A 17557-nucleotide genomic window follows, 5' to 3' on the forward strand; every position below is an offset into this window, starting at 1 on the left:
CAAAAAGCGTGCAATTACATTGTTCAGTTTAGGCAATAGACCAGCAATTATTGAGATGCATATGGAAGAGCAAATCTGCAGGTGAATTACAGAGAGATGCAAACATTATAGGGCAACTTTAATTGCACAAATGTGCAGCACTGGTGTAAAGGGTGGAGCAGAGAAAAAGGTTAGTACTGGTGCACACAAACGTGGACCAGGCATCACAGCAGATGGGGAGTTCTCCCAGGCCATTGGAGGCCCATTGGTGGTCAGGAACAGGGCAAGGAGGCACCCTGGCTCTCCCTCGACACCCGAGCACCTTGGCATTGCCTGGTTGGCACCTGAGTATCACCCTGACACTGCCAAGCTGCCTGGGTGGCACTGCCAACCTGGCAGGAGCACTGTCAAGGTGCCAGGGTGGCACTGCCAATGGTCAGGGCCTGAGGGGATCATGCCCAAGATAGGACGGATGAGGGAGTGGTATGAACGGTGGGAGGGGCGAAGGGTGGATATGAAGGGGTCTCCAGAATGTTTGGGGGTGGAGGTCCTGAAAAGGGGGCGGCTGAAAGGGGACATGGGAATGCCTGAAAAGCGGGGCCCTTAACAACCCCACAGTAGGGTGTCCTCCCATTGGGGGGGACGTGGGGTAATGCCCATGTGCTGACATTGCCCGTGCATAGGATTTATGGGGGACCCTCAAGTTCACTTAGTGATCGGGGCACCCTTTCAAAATGGCGGACTGATTTCTGAGGAGCCATTCTGGCCATTGAGTTCAGCTCTCCAGTGATGAAAAAAATTCAAAGTATGGGCCAGCCGAGAGAGAAACTCCCCAGGGCCCCCAAAAAATGACTTAAGTGCAGTTCGACAGCGGTGAAGTTGGAATAAGGGAGAAAGTATTAAAATATTAAAGGAAGTATTATGAAATTACACTTCAAAACTTTTCCATTACATTGCACCGAAGGTTGATTCTTGGGATGTGGGGTTTCAGTTGCGGCAGTAGTTGGAAAAGTGGGGCTGTTCTTCGAGAAGAGAAGGTTCACTGAAGATTTGGAAAGGCTGTTCAAAATCATGAAGGGTCAAGACAGAGTAGATGGAGTGAAATTGAGATTAGTGTAAGGGTCTGGACTGAGATGACACAGGTGGCCTCCTTCTTTTGCGCAATAACCATTCTTTGATCCAACTCTTATGATGAAGGAGTGCGAAAACAGCATTACAATTTTACATAAGTTTCATTTAAAATTATGAATGTGGGAACTATCAGCAAAATGGATTCTGACATGCATGTATATGTAAGTAACCTAGATGGTAAGGGTGCACAGCTGTAGATTCCCACAGTGGGCTAAACAGCTGGCTTGTAATGCAGAACAAGACCAGCAGTGCGGGTTCAATTCCCGTACCGGCCTCCCCGAACAGGTGCCGGAATGTGGTGACTAGAGGCTTTTCACAGTAACTTCATTGAAGCCTACTTGTGACAATAAGCTATTATTATTATTACATCCCTTTAATCTTTAATACTTGAATTGCATCAATTTGTTTGAAACTCTTAGCATTTTTCATTCATGATTAAATTTCCGTTCTTTTCCTCAACTTGTTTTTAAAATTAAGCTGTTGAATCTTTCAATACTAAATACCTATGCATGAGAAAATGTAACCACAAATAGCCGTTATTAGGTTGGATAATTTTGTTTCTGGAATAATATAGCATCTACTATAACTGGGGGAAAAAATAAAATGCAACTTACCTTCTTGGTATGGAAACTATAGATTGGATAATTAAAATGTCAATGGGCCACTATTATATAATGTTGATGTTTCAAAGACATGAAGAAGTTTGAGTATGAAATCTATACCATCTTGATTTGTCGCACATGTATTTGGATAATTGCAGGTTGAGGTACCCTCAATAATGACGCTTAGAGATTAAACTGTAAAGAAGGCTTTATTAGACTAATAACTATGCTACACCTAGAGACGAGAGCTGACTGCTATACAGACCATGAGGCAGCCCTTTATGTATGGCTCCCAGATGGGCGGAGCCAGAGGCGGAGTCCCCAGGGTTCCAAGCCCGGTCTTAAAGGGGACATCACCTTACATGATGATAAGGCAGTAACCGTTCATCACATTCACCCCCTGTTTAAAAAGGAGTCCGGCGGGGGTGAAGTGCCATCATAGGTCCATCCGTCTCGGTGGCCGGATCGTCCTCCTCGACCTCCTCAATTCGGGCGGTGGTGCGGCGGGCACGGACGTCCCGGTTGAGGGCACATCCGGGAGCACAGTAGTCGGAGCTTCAGTCCGGGTCGGGGCAGAGGAACTAGGCAGGGCCGGGGGTAGCGGAGCCGGCGCCGGCGGGGTGTGTAAAGGGTGGGGCGCAAGGGTCCTTCAGGGGAGCGGAGCGGGAAGGGGCGTCTGTGGTGGAGGATCCAGCGGGCGCCAGATCCCGGAGGGAAACTGTATCTTGCCTGCCGTCGGAGTACTCCACGTAGGCGTAATTGGGGTTGGCGTGGAGCAGTCGGTCCTTTTCAACTAGGGGGTCCGTTTTATGGCTCCTCACGTGCCTCCGGAGAAGAACAGGTCCCGGAGCCATCAGCCAAGGTGGAAGCGAGACCCCGGAGGTAGACTTCCTGGGGAAGAGAAACAATCGATCGTGAGGGGTCTCATTCGTGGCCGTGCAGAGGAGTGACCTAATGGAGTGTAGGGCATCGGGTAGGACCTCCTGCCAGCGGGTGGTTGGGAGATTTCTCGACCGCAGGGCCAGAAGGACAGCCTTCCACACGGTCGCGTTCTCCCTCTCCACCTGCCCGTTTCCCCGTGGGTTATAACTGGTCGTTCTGCTCGAGGCGATGCCTTTGCTGAGCAGATACTGACGCAGTTCATCGCTCATGAACGATGTACCCCGGTCGCTGTGGATATAAGCAGGGAAACCGAACAGGGTGAAGATGCTGTGCAGTGCCTTAATCACCGTGGCTGAGGTCATGTCGGTGCAGGGAATGGCGAATGGGAAACGGGAGAACTCATCGATCACGGTGAGGAAATAGGCATAACGGTTGGTGGACGGGAGGGGCCCCTTGAAGTCCACGCTCAGTCGCTCAAAGGGGCCAGAGGCCTTCACGAGCCGAACCTTGTCTGGCCGATAGAAGTGCGGTTTGCACTCCGCACAGACCTGGCAGGCCCTGACCATGGTCTTGACCTCCTTGGTTGAGTAAGGTAGGTTGCGGGACTTGATGAAATGGACGAGCCGGGTAACCCCCGGGTGACAGAGGTCATTGTGGATGGCTTGCAGGCGGTCCTCCTGTGCGTTGGCGCATGTGCTGCGGGACAGGGCATCTGGGGGCTCGTTGAGCTCCCCTGGACGATACTTGATATCGTACGAGTAGGTGGAGAGTTCGATCCTCCACCCCAAAATTTTATTGTTTTTTATTTTGCCCCGTTGCGTGTTATCGAACATATAGGCGACCGACCGTTGGTCGGTGACGAGGGTAAACCTCCTACCGGCTAGGTAGTGTCTCCAGCGCCGCACAGCCCCCACAATGGCTTGTGCCTCCTTTTCGACTGCAGAGTGTCGAACCTCGGAGGCGGTGAGGGTTCGGGAGAAGAACGCTACTCGTCTGCCTCCTTGATTGAGTGTAGCAGCCAGGGCGATGTCTGATGCATCGCTCTCTACCTGGAAAGGGATGGTTTCGTCCACCGCGTGCATGGCGGCCTTGATGATGTCGGCCTTGATGCGGTTGAAGGCCAATTGAGTCTCAGCCGAGAGGGGAAAAGTGGTGGGCTTTAGGAGTGGGTGTGCTTTGTCCGCATACTTGGGGACCCACTGGGCGTAATAGGAGAAAAGCCCCAAGCACCGTTTGAGGGCCTTGAGGCTGCGGGGGAGAGGGAGTTCCTTAAGGGGGCGCATGCGGTCGGGGTCGGGACCATGACGTAGCAGAGGATGGCCAGCCGGGTGGTGTGGAAAACGCATTTGCCCTCATTATAGGCCAGGTTAAGGCGGTCTGGAGGAACTTTTTGAGGTTAGCGTCATGGTCTTGCTGATCATGGCCGCAGATGGTGACATTGTCCAAGTACGGGTATGTAGCCCGCAAACCGTACTGGTCCACCATTTGGTCCATCGCCCTTTGAAAGACGGAGACCCCATTTGTGACACCAAAGGGGACCCTGAGGAAGTGGAAGAGCCGGCCGGCTGCTTCGAAGGCAGTATAGGGGCGGACTTTTGGTCGGATGGGGAGCTGGTGGTAGGCAGATTTGAGGTCGACCGTGGAAAAGACTCTGTATTGGGCGATCCGATTTACCATTTCCGCGATGCGAGGAAGGGGGTTCGCATCATGCTACGTGAATCGGTTTATGGTCTGGCTATAATCCACGACCATCCGTTTCTTCTCCCCGGACCGGACTACCACCACTTGCGCTCTCCAAGGGCTGTTGCTAGCCTCGATGACCCCCTCGCCCAGTAAACGCTGGACCTCTGACTTGATAAAAGCCATATCTTGGGCACTGTAGCGCCGGCTCCTGGTGGCGACGGGCTTACAGTCAGGAGTGAGGTTAACGAATAGCGAGGGGGGTGCGACTTTCAGTGTCGCAAGGCAGCACCACGTGAGGGGGGGCAAGGGTCCTCCGAACTTCAGTGTCAGGCTTCGGTGGCTGCACTGGAAATCCAGTCCGAGCAGCAGGGGGGCACAGAGGTGAGGGAGGATATAAAATTTGAAACGGGTGTATTTGGCACCCTGGATCGAGAGATCCGCAATACAGTACCCCGTGATTTTTACCGAGTGGGACCCAGATGCGAGGGCTATGGTTTGGGATGCGGGATGGGTGCGTAGGGAGCAGCGCCTTACCGTTTCAGGGTGGATAAAGCTCTCCGTGCTCCCGGAGTCGAAGAGGCATGCAGTGTCGTGCCCGTTGACCTGGACCTGCATCATGGAGTTCTGCAGGTGTTTTGGCCGAGGTTGATCGAGGGTGATCGCACCCAGTCGCGGGTAGTCGGAGGCGTCAACCGAATCGGACTCGTAAAATGGCCGCCGCCGCTGGCTGCGCGTGTCGTGTCGAGAAGATGGCCGCCGACAAGATGGCCGCTCCCATGATTCGCACGAGGCTGATGACACGTCAGAAGAGGGCGTGTCGGGTCGGTGCGCAGCAGCATTGCGAGGCCTGCGGGCCTGAGAGCCTGATTTTTGGGCCGGCTGTTCTTTGTTTTTTTGGCCCCTGGGTCTGGCCAGGCAGACCCTCGCAAAGTGCCCTTTCTTCCCGCAGTCGCTGCAGATCGCGGAGCGGGCTGGGCAGCGTGGGTGTGGATGCTGGCCCTGCCCGCAGAAGTAGCAAGGTGTGCCCCCATGGTGAGCGGGTCGCTGCGTGGCACAGGCCTGTAATACGGGTGAGTCTGAGGAAGTCCGGGGGGGCTGGCAGAGTCCGCGGGGTACGTACCCAAGTTATGTTGGGCCACCTCCAGCGAGGAGGCGAGCGTTAGCATCTCCTTGAGGTCTTTTGCCCCGTTTTCGAGCAGCCGCTGCCGGATGTAGGTCGAGCGGATTCCGGACACGAAAGCATCCCTGATGTGCAGGTTCATATGGACTTCCCCTGTCACATCCTGATGGTCACAGTCCCTGGCAAGCGCGGTGAGTTTTTCAACAAACTCGTCGAGCGATTCCCAAGAGTGCTGCCGGCAGATAGAGAGCAGATGCCGGGCGTACACCTCATTGACGGGTTTGACAAACTGCTTGCGGAGCAACTCAATCGCCGCATCATAAGTCGTCGCCTTTTCGAACGTGGCGGAGATTCTGTGACTCACCCGGACGTGGAGTAGACGCAGCTTGCGTGGCCCTAGGATGGGAGTCTCTGCGGAGTCCAGGTATGCCTCGAAGCACCGCAGCCAGTATTTAAAAATTTCCTTTGCCTCCGGCGTTCGTGCTTCCAGATTGAGCTTCTCTGGTTTTAGGCCTGCATCCATCCTGAATCTAGTTTAGTCTAATAAATTGAGGTACCCTCAATAATGACGCTTAGAGATTAAACTGTAAAGAAGGCTTTATTAGACTAATAACTATGCTACACCTAGAGACGAGAGCTGACTGCTATACAGACCATGAGACAGCCCTTTATGTATGGCTCCCAGATGGGCGGAGCCAGAGGCAGAGTCCCCAGGGTTCCAAGCCCGGTCTTAAAGGGGACATCACCTTACATGATGATAAGGCAGTAACCGTTCATCACACAGGTGAAATTGAATTATACACAAAATGAGACAAAGTAAAGAAACTAGAACATTAGAATATTGAAATATTCAAATTGAATTCTTGATTTTTGCTCTATGTGGGGTGTTATCTTCCTGAAGAAGCAGGGTTATTAATTTAGGGACCATTTCTACACCACTGAAGGAACTTAAGTGGATTGCTCATGAATTCGCTCCAGACATGCAAGCCCATACATACTGGCGCCTCCAAAACTCCCATGTAAGGCCATATCTTGGTGATATCATGGTGTGTACAATGAACATTTTGGTGATTATTTTTTTTCTGGAAGGTTGTCCAGTTTGGGATTTTTTGGGGGACAAGTTTAGTGTTCCTTTTTTTTGGACCATCGTTGTTACATATCTGGTGCATGTACATTGCTTCAGTGAACTAGCACTATGGCTTCACAGCGCCTGGGTCCCAGGTTCGATTCCTGGCTTGGGTCACTGTCTGTGCGGAGTCTGCACGTTCTCCGTGTCTGCGTGGGTTTTCTCCGGGTGCTGCAGTTTCCTCCCACAAGTCCTGAAAGACGTGTTATTAGGTAATTTGGACATTCTGAATTCTCCCTCCGTGTACCCGACTGGTGCCGGAGTGTGGCGACTAGGGTTTTTTCACAGCAACTTCATTGCAGTGTTAATGTAAGCCTACTTGTGACAATAAAGATTATTAAACTGCTGATAAGTTTGATTCTCTGCATCAGCTGAAGACTTGATAATTCTGTGGCTTTCAGATCTTGGCTTTGCCACTACCATTGTCTTGCAAAGCTATCATGCAATTCCTCAAACTACAGAATAATAATGGTCTTTCTCAACAGTTGGTCATCAGCTGAGCAGCAGGGAGAATTGTTATGGAAAAATTATTTGTCTCTGGGTTTCATTAACAAAGAGTTCTGGCGATGCACGGTGGCATAATGGTTAGCACTGCTGCCTCACAGTTCCAGGGACCTGGGTTCAATTCCAGCCTTAGGTCACTGTGTGGAGTTTTAATGTTCTCCCCAAGTCTCCGGGTGCAGGTTAGATGAATTGGCCATGCTAAATTGCCCCTTAGTGTCCAAAATGTTAGATGGGGTTACTGGGTTATGGGATAGGGTGGGAGCGTGGGCCGAGGTAAGGTGCTCTTTCAGAGGGTCAGTGCAGACTCGGTGGGCCAATTGGCCTCCTCCTGCACTGTTATGATTCTATGATTCTAAGAATGAAAGACTAATTGCTTGAGCAGTAATGGAGAATATTTTAAATCCTGTATTTAACATTTTAGTAACCCTACTTTACATCTTTCTCAACAGACATTAACATCTCTTGCAAAGGTGATGAAGGAATGCTGGTATCATAATCCATCAGCAAGACTAACTGCCCTGCGCATCAGAAAAACTCTGACCAAAATTGACAACTCATTTGATAAGTTTAAAATGGACTGTTGATTATTCAGTTTCCTGAATATTGCCTTAAAGTGTGTGTTTCCACATATATAATGGACTGGAGAGAGGTGGCGTTATGGTTTCTGGCATGTTACTTCTCAATATTCAAATCTATTCAGTACAACTAATGAGAACAGAAAATGCTGGAAATATACAGCTCTTCAGTCAGACACCGAAGATAAAAAGATTAACATTTCAGTTATATATGCTTATCATAACTAATTTCCAGTCCCCCCCCCTATCCACCTGACTGTCCATCTGAATAGTTTTGAAACATGTTTAGTTTTGAGAAATTAAGCTGCAACAGGAGCAAGGTTGAAAGCACGTGATACTAAACACAAGCATATAATTTAGACGATTAATGTGTAACCAGAAAGGAAGCTGACTTGGGGGGGCATTGAAAAAAAGTTTTATTCTGCTGTTATAAGTCTTGGCAGTGTCTTAAGATAATTGTTCGATGTTTATGCTCAAATGTCATACACATTGTGGCCTTTCATAATTATTTTGCACTAGTAACTTTTGCTTTCCTTACATGCACTGTATATGTTACAGTTTTGAATGCAGAAAACCTTCCAACTGGCCAAATAATTTTTACTATGATCTAGCACCTATCTGTTGGCAATTACATACATTATTTTGGACAAACTCTCCAGCTGTAATTGATTTTTCTAACAATTGGTATATGCTACATGCACTGTTAACCCAAATGTCTTCCCACCTGCCTTTTCAAATGTGTGAATTATTTATTGCAATAATGCCAGTGTTCACTTCTTTCCATAGTTGTGAAATGGTGCAGCAGTTACATGTTTTCTTTTCATATGTAGATTATTGACTGTGCTCCGTTTTACAATGTTTTACATTTAACACAGTAAATACTCTGCAATGTTATATCATAAAATATATAAACTTGTTCATTTATATCTTTATGCTTTGCATATTGTAATTGCTTTCACAGAAGCAGACATGATTTGAGTTGCACAACTTTGTAGCTAATTTTATATATCAATGAAATACTGTATCACATTTTTTTTAGAATGTGAAAACCTTTGGTGGTACAAGGTCTTATTTGTAAAATGTACGTTGTGAACTTTACCAGAGAATTAACTATTGTATGTTTTGTTTTAAGCTATATTTTATACTATCATAGTTGATTGTATAATTTAAATAGAACATTTTATAAATGCACCCACATGTACTGTTTGATTATTCCCTTAAAGTAAGTGACCTTGAAGGAAGCTGCAACCTCTGGTGAATGGAATTCTTCTGCCCTGATATCAGTGTGCATCTGGCACCAGGATAAGGAGGTGGATTCTTGGGATTCAGTAATAGTAATGTTGTCAAGATGGGTAAACAGTTAAACAGTCAGTTATATTGAAGTATTTTACCACCGGCAGCATTTTGGGACTATTTTTCTGACTGAACCGTAGAATTCCTACCGTGCAGAAAGAGGCCATTTGGCACATCCAGTCTGCACCGGCCCTCTGTAAGAGCACCGAGACCCACTCTCCCGCACTATCACCACACCCCATAACCCCACCAGCCTGCACCTATTTGGACACTAAGGGGCAATTTATCAAGGTCAATCCACCTAACCTGCACATCGTTGGACTGTGGGAGGAAACTGGAGCACCTGGAGAAAACCCACAAAGACACCGGGAGAAAGTGCATACTCCACACAGTCATCCAAGGCCAGAATTGAACCAGTCTCCCTGGTGCTGTGAGGCAGCAGTGCTAACCACTGTGCCGCACCACCATTTAGAATCCCTAATTAGGATCCCTAAATTAAATGTTTTTTTTCTTTATTCTTTCGTGGGATGTGGGCATCGCTGCCAAGGATAGCATTTGTTGCCCTTCCCTCTTGAGAACATAATAGAACATAAGAACTAGGAGCAGGAGTAGGCCATCTGGCCCTTTGAGCCTGCTCTGCCATTCAATGAGGTCATGGCTGATCTTTTGTGGACGCAGCTCCACTTTTCCGCCCGAACACCATAACCCTTTATTCCTTTATTCTTCAAAAAACTACCCATCTTTATCTTGAAAACATTAATGAAAGAGCCTCAACTGCTTCACTGGGGAGGGAATTCCATAGATTCACAACCCTTTGGGTGAAGAAGTTCCTCCTAAGCTCAGTCCTAAATCTACTTCCCCTTATTTTGACACTATGTCCCCTAGTTCTGCTTTCACCTGCCAGTGGAAACAACCTCCCCACATCTATCCTATCCCCTTCATAATTTTATATGGTTCTATAAGATCCCCCCGCATCCTTCTAAATTCCAACGAGTACAGTCCCAGTCTACTCAACCTCTCCTCGTAATCCAACCCCCTCAACTCTGGGATTAACCTAGTGAATCTCCTCTGCACACCCTCCAGCGCCAGTATGTCCTTTCTCAGGTAAGGAGCCCAAAACTGAACACAATACTCCAAGTGTGTCCTCACTAACAACTTATACAGTTGCAGCATAACCTCCCTAGTCTTAAACTCCATCCCTCTAACAATGAAGGACAAAACTCCATTTGCCGCCTTAATCACCAGTTGCACCTGTAAATCAACGTTTTGCGACTCATGCACTAGGACAGCCAGGTCCCTCTGCACAGTAGCATGGTTTAATATTTTATCATTTATAAAGATAATCCCTTTTGCTGTTATTCTTGCCAAAATGGATAACCTTACACTTGTCAACGTTGTATTCCATCTGCCAGACCCTAGCCCATTCACTCATTACCCTTGAACTGACAGGCTTGCTAGGCCCTTTTCAGAAGGCAGTTAAGAGCCAACCACATTTCTGTCGGCCTGGATTATATGTAGGCCAGATGAAGTACGGATGACAGATTTCCTTCTCTGAAGGACATTAGTGAAGCAGATGGATTTTTATGACAATCTGTGATAGTTGTCATGGTTATCATTACTGAGACTAACTTTATAAATTCCAGATTTAGTAATTGAATTGAAATTCCACCAGCTGCAATGGTGGGATTTGGGACCAAACCCCCAAGGGCATTAGCCTGGGCCTCTGAATTACTAGCCTGGTGATATTGCCACCATGCCACCATCTCCCTCTGGGCACAACACCCCAGCTGAATTCAATATCTTAAAGATAATGAAATAAATGATTGAGACCTGCACTCAGATTAAGATAGAAGCTGAATTGTAATAAACTTTTAAGAAGAAATATGATTTTTGTAAACCATAATTCAGAAGTGTGACATATATAAAATTAGTGAGGCTGTTATTAGTAATAGTACACGGTTTAAAAAGCCAATCACACCTCAAGCAGCAGAGTGGCTGTAAGAACTTCTGAATTTCCACATTTAAAAAAGATATATATATTTTTTGGTTTTACATTTATTCATGATGCCACTCTCCGGGGTTATGACACAATACTAATGAGGAATCTTAAAGAAGAAAATAGGTATACAAAAAGGAAAACAAACAAAAGGAAACAAAATTATACAACAAAGGAATAACACTCAGTATACACTCAAGAGTAATCTATGTACAGGTGTGGGCACCTACTTTTGTGCCCCCGGTGGGCAGTTGCTATAACCATACTGTTTTGATTATGTACCTGCCACCTCCTGGTATTGGAACATTCCAGAGGCCACATTTGGTGTCCACCTTGACGCTGGTGTGGTCACAGTTGTGCGCGTCCTTGCTACCTGTCCCTTCTGGCTCCCTTCTTGCCCTGTGTTTTGCTTGATGATCTCCCACAACCCCCCGATGCTCATCCCTGCGCATGAGAAGGTGGAGTTTGCCCCATGCAGTGCATCAATCCAGAGTCCCCCCCCCCCATCTCCATGCCTATTTCTTCCTCCATTTCTCCGGTGTCTCATCAAGGAGCATGCATACCTCTTCTAGTATTTGCCCGTACATGTCCGCCCAGTTGCCGTTTCTTAGTTTGCATGTGGTCAGAAGTCTGTCCCATTGTGAGCGGCCTGGTATCTGGGGGAACGTTGCCGTCACTTTTCAAAGAAAATTTCTGATTTGTCTGTATCTTAACTCGTTCCCTTTTGGGAGTTGGAGCTTGTCCCCAGGGGCGCTATTGTGCCGTCCACTTTTATATCCCCTACCGTTAATATCCCTTTGTCCTGACTTCACCTCATGAAGGAGATGTCCATCGTCGGGTGATGAATCTGTGATATTTGCAGATAGAGGCCATGAATCAGACTGAAATGGTGCCATACTTGGTTCCACGTCCTTAAGAGTGGCCCCTACCAATGTGCTTTTTGAGTATCTGTCTGGGGGAGTGGGAATGTGGCTGTGGTCAGTGCTCTGAGGGACATTCAAGAACAGGAACGCTCCTACATCTTAACCCATTCCGTCTCCGGTTCCTGGACTCATCCTTGTACCCTTTCTGCAGTGGCAGCTTAGTGGTTGAATTGGAGTTTTGGGAGGGCCAAGCCCCCCCCCCCCCACCCCCACATACACACACACATACACAAACAGCATGATTAGTTTATCGATTACGGTGAAGAAGGGCTTGGGGATGAAGATCGGGAGGGATCTGAACAGGAAAAGGAATATGGGCAGCATGTTCATCTTGATCGTCTGCACTCTCCCACCTCCATAGGTACCTTTCTACCTCCTCCACCATGCACGTCAGTTCCATTTGTAGATCTGTGTCCAGTTGTGGGCTATTTCGCTCCCCAGGCATTAGAAATGTGTCTGGGCCAGTTTGAACAGCAACTTCCCCAGCTTTGATTTTCCCCCCTGTGGGTTTGAGACAATGAGGAGCAGGTCATCCCCGTAGCTCGAGACTCTAATGCTCTCTGTTTCCCCTTTGAATGCCTCTCCACCCCTTCGCTGATCTAAGAGTGATTGCCAGTGGCTTGCTGGCCAGGGCAAACAACAGCAGGGATAGTGGGAATCCCTGCCTCGTGCCTCTGTGCAGTCGGAAGTATCTAGAGCTGGTTGTGTTTGCCTGTATGCTTGCCATGGGAGCACTGTAAAGTCATTTTACCCATGAGGCGCACCCTGATCCAAACCCAAACTGTTCCAGTATCTCTGGGAGGTACCTCCATTCGACCCTGTGGAAGGCATTCTCTGCCTCTAGGAAGATGAACATCTCTGGTGTCTCTCCCCTAGATAGGGTCATGATCACGTTCAGCAGGTGCCTAATGTTTGCTGTTAATTGTCTGCCCTTGACGAAGCCTGTCTGGTCCTCCGCATTGCCAGGGCCTTTGCCAATAGTTTGGCGTCAGTGCTTAGGAGTGAGATGGGTCTATATGACCCACACTCAGTCGGGTCTTTGTCCTTTTTGGGATCAGTGATATCGAGGCCTGTGCCAGTGTGGGTGGCAGGGTTTCCCTTGATAGCGAGTCATTGAACATCTCCCGCAGGTGTGGGGCCAATGCTGGTGCAAATCTTTTTTATAGAAGACCGTTGGGAGACTGTCTAGACTCGGCACCTTCCGTGCCTGCATGGAGTGAATACGCTCCATGACTTTACCCAGTTCTAGTATTGCTTCCAGGCCCTGTCTCCGTTCCTCCCTCTGACTGGTATGTCCAGCCCATTGAGGAACTGTTTCATCTTCAAGTTCCCCTCTGGAGGCTCGGAGGTGCACAGCTCTTGGTAGGAAGTTGCAAGGGCCTCATTGATCTCGTCTGGTGCTGCGACTTGTTTTCTGTTCCTATCCTTCACTTATGCTATTTCCCTTGTGGCTACCTGCTTTCTCAGCTGGTGAGCTAGCAGGTGGCTGGCCTTGTCTCCAGGCTCATAGAAGGTCACCCCATTTGTAATTTTTTCCTCTCCGCCAGTAGTTCCATCGTCAGGGCCATGGAGTACTCCAATATGGAGTCGACCAGTGCTGCCTAGCCATCCTTTCCTTCATCTCCCTGAGTGCCTCGATATTATTATTTACCCCCTGATCACCGCCTTCAGTGTCTCCCAGAATGTGGAAGGTGAGACCTCCCCATTCTGGCAGCCACCTGTCGATGGCTTGTGACATTCTGTCACAGAAAGCCTTGCCAGTCAGTGAGTAGGACTGTGTCCAGCCTCCATGGGAGGCATTGGGTCCGGCCCATCTCCAACCTCATCCTCGTAGTGTGGCGCGCGGTCAGCATGGACTATTGCAAAGTATTCTGTCCCTGCAACTCCTGGAAGCATCGACTTCCCCACTGCAAGGAAATTGATCCTGGTGTGGACTCTGGAGACCTGGGAGAAGAAGGAAAATTCCTTCTTTCTTAGGTCTGTGAACCTCCATGGGTCCACCACCCTACCTGCTCCATAAAGCTGCTTAGTTCTCTTGCCATGGTCGATTGTTTCCCTGATTTGGGGCTGGATCTGTCCATCCGCGAGTCCTGTGCACAATTGACGTTAGCCCCCATGATAAGTTGGTGGGAGTCTATGTCGGGGATTTCTGCCATGGTCTTTTTTTATGAAGGCTGCGTCGTACCAATTGGGGGCAATCACATTTGCAAGCACCTTCCAGGACACTGCTTACCATGATATACCGCCACCCTGGGTCTGTTATCGTCTATGTCGCTGTGAATGTTGCACTCTGGGGTTTCCCTTTGGGGGACATCCAGGATGGCTGTCGTTGGTTCCTTTGTTCCTTCCATTGCCATATGCAACTTGTTGCAACTGACTTTCTAACCCCTCCCCCTTCCCCCCACACCCGGTAGTGCTGTGGTCCCCTCTTCTGCCAGGTACCCCCTCCCTGTGGGGACGGCCCCCCTCCACTTACTTCCCTGCATGTTCACCAGCGTGGTGGCCGCCCCCAGAGAGTGACTCCTCCATTCCCGACCCATTCTTTTTCTCCCCCCTTCCTTCCCGGTTCGGTCCTTTTTTGCCCTCTCCCCTCCCCTCTTGGGCATTCATTAATGCCAAAGCAAAGTAAATTTAACATCGAGACACCGGTCCATTTGTGTCGTATACTTTTGTGGCTTATCCAGCCCATTCTTGTGGACGGGCAGCACGGCAGCACAGTGGTTAGCACTGTTGCTTCACAGGTCCAGGGTCCAAGATTTGATTCCTGGCTTGGGTCACTGTCTGTGCGGAGTCTGCACATTCTCCCCGTGTTTGCGTGGGTTTCCTCCGGGTGCTCCGGTTTCCTCCCACAGTCCAAGTGTCCAAGAAGGTTAGGTGGGGTTACTGGGTTAGAGTGGAAGTGTGGGCGAAAGTAGGGTGCTCTTTCCAAGGGCCGGTGCAGACCCGATGGGCCAAATGGCCTGCTTCTGCACTGTAAGTTCCATGATTCTATGATATGAATAATAATCTTTATTATTGTCACAAGTAGGCTTACATTAACATTGTAATGACGTTACTGTAAAAATTCCCCAGTCGCCACATTTCTCCGCCTGTTCCGGTACACGGAGGGAGAATTCAGAATGTCCAATTCACCTAACAGCCATCTTTCGGGACTTGTGGGAGGAAACCAGAGCACCCGGAGGAAACCCACGCAGACACGAGGAGAACGTGCAGACTCCACACAGACAGTGACAAAGCTGGGAATCGAACCTGGGACCCTGGCACTGTGAAACAACAGTGCTAATCACTGCTACTGTGTCGCTTTCGGGATGTGGTGGTTTTCGGGGGTGGTGGGGCGTTTGTTGGCTTAGCGGCCAATTTCCGGGTTTAGTGTACTTAATTTGGAGTTTCCTAGTGGAGAGCCACCTTTCCTGTGACTGCTCAGCACATCTCCGCCATCGGAACTCTGAATTTCCACATTTAACTGCATATTTGCGAACTGCAGAGGGCTCTGTCGATTTCAGATGAGTAATGAGAGCAAACACTGACAACTTCACAAGTCATCAGAAGATCTGGGCCGTTGCTGCAACTTCATTCTGTTCCACAACAAAATAGTAGAGGATTGCCTTTGGATTTTGTTCTGTGAACATTTTTCATATTTGTATAATTTCTATGATTAAGAAATCCTATATCATAGACGGCTCTGGTTTGAGTAGGACCACCTTTGATTTTGATTTTGACTTGCTACTATTAAAAAAAATTTACTTGAAGCCAAACCTTTGTTGTTACCGATCACGATCCGTATCTTTCCAGGAATCAAACCTATTTGTGATTTGCAGCAAAGGTTCCTGAGGCTCCTCCTTCTTTGAAGATGTGATTAAATCAATGGTGAAAAAAGTGGGCACTCCTTAAATTGTAAGGCACAACATGTGCACCAAGTTAATCCACAGGTTTTATTCCTTTTTGATTTACTTAAAATTTGTAAAAATATTAGGCATGAGATCGCATTTGTCATTCAAAAGCTGACACATCCTTTCCAATTTTGGATAAAGGACCTTCACTGTCCCAGTACCTCAGTCCTTTCTTAGATTTCTAGTCACATACTCTTTTTAGATTTCTGAATACTAGGTCAGATAATCAAGGGACCACAGTTCACGAGGCAAGCTTTGGTTACCAAGGTGGAAGTTGTTGACCCTGAACCAGGAGATTTTATTTTTATTGTTTCTTTATTACTTTCTCGGTTGTACTGAACGGAAAGATCCTAGAATGGAACCTTGCCTCAAAAGGCTGCAACTTTTACTTTTCTTAATATAACGTGGCAGAACAGAGAAATGGGACCATTAATTAGTTTTAACAACAAGAAAAAAAAATCATATATTAAACATTAAAACACTGGATTATGATACACTACTCCTTTACTCCCCCTTATTTTAGCAGTTGCACACAGATCTTAAGATTAACATTGATTATAAAGTGTATCTTAAGCTACAACGGTCTCATTTATACACAAAGCCCCTTTTAAGCACACAAGATGACTGGTAATACATACTTCCCTCTGAACCCAAGTGAATATCTGGATTTCTCCTCCACCATTACCCCCCCCTCCCCCCCCCCCCCAAAGATGATTCTTATACCATGAGCAACCTGATCTCACTGAACCCTGGTTTCCACATACGTGATTTCAAATTCTGCTTTCAAAAGTCACACTTTCAAATATTTTAAATTATACTTTCCATCCACTGCTTCCATCAAGGTTTCGTTTTCAGGTTTTACACCTGTGCATCAAGTTTCCTTTTTCTTAAAGAGTTTTACACAAACTTCAAGGTCTAACCACCAATTTCTTTCTTGTCTCTCATGATCCAATGCTTTTTCAACTTTCTGTGACTTTTCTGAACAGTAATCTATTCTGGTTTCCAATTTCCTCTGTTCTTTAAATATAGACATCTTGGAAACGCCTCTTAATTTCTCTCGTTTCCTTAACTAGCTGGACTTACATTTTTTGGCATCTGTTCTCTTAACTATTACTCCATTTTCTTCTAGCTAGGCTGACAGAGAATGCCCTCTTTAGCCTTCTAAAACCAATTGCTTCCATTAGAGCTGTGAGAGCTGCCTCCCCCCTTATTACCTATCTCTGGCTGCAATCAAATTAGCTAAACTAAAACTTAAAAGCTTCTCTACAAGGACCCAGTTGCTAAGCAATCATTCCTGCTTTATTTGCTCTATGTTGTAGCCAACTCTAAGCACAATAGAATTGCAGTTGGAATTGAAACAAACCCTCATACATACAAACACCTTTGTCCAGCATGAATCTAGCTATATGAACCAGATGAAATGTACCCCAGGCTGTTGAGTGAGACAAGGGAGGAAATAGCAAGGGCACTGGCAATAATTTTCAATTCCTCTCTGGCCACAGTAGAGGTGTTGGAGGACTGGAACATAGCCAATGTGGTACCATTATTCGAGAAGGGAGGAAGGAATGAACCAAGGAACTACAGGCCAGTCAGGCTAACTGCAGTGGTGGGGAAACTGTACGACGCAATTCTGAGAGACAGAATTAATCTGCATTTGGAGAAGCAGGGATTAATCAAGAACAGTCAGCATGAATTTTTTAAGGGGAGGTCATGTTTGACCAACTTGATTGAATTTTTCGAAGAGGTGATCAGGTGTGTAGATGAGCACATTTAACATAGTGTTATGGACCAGAGTTTAGAAAACTCCAAAGTACATCATGCAGTTTACCTGACCTACAACATTTAATAGATTT

The 17557-nt window shown here is 47.4% G+C and overlaps 1 protein-coding gene across 4 annotated transcripts in view; it reads left to right on the forward strand.

Moving 5' to 3' along the window:
• Nucleotides 1–8793, forward strand: part of LOC140390115 (activin receptor type-1-like) — a 137530-nt gene extending 128737 nt beyond the window's left edge. For all 4 annotated transcript variants that reach the window (XM_072475064.1, XM_072475050.1, XM_072475041.1 and 1 more), the window contains one exon: nucleotides 7477–8793. In XM_072475064.1, coding sequence (XP_072331165.1) covers nucleotides 7477–7611 — 135 coding nt within the window. In that variant the 3' untranslated portion in view covers nucleotides 7612–8793. The remainder of the gene's footprint in view (nucleotides 1–7476) is intronic.
• The last annotated feature ends 8764 nt before the right edge of the window (nucleotides 8794–17557 follow it).

The sequence above is a fragment of the Scyliorhinus torazame genome, chromosome 2, assembly GCF_047496885.1.
Source record: "Scyliorhinus torazame isolate Kashiwa2021f chromosome 2, sScyTor2.1, whole genome shotgun sequence".
Taxonomy (NCBI): domain Eukaryota; kingdom Metazoa; phylum Chordata; class Chondrichthyes; order Carcharhiniformes; family Scyliorhinidae; genus Scyliorhinus; species Scyliorhinus torazame.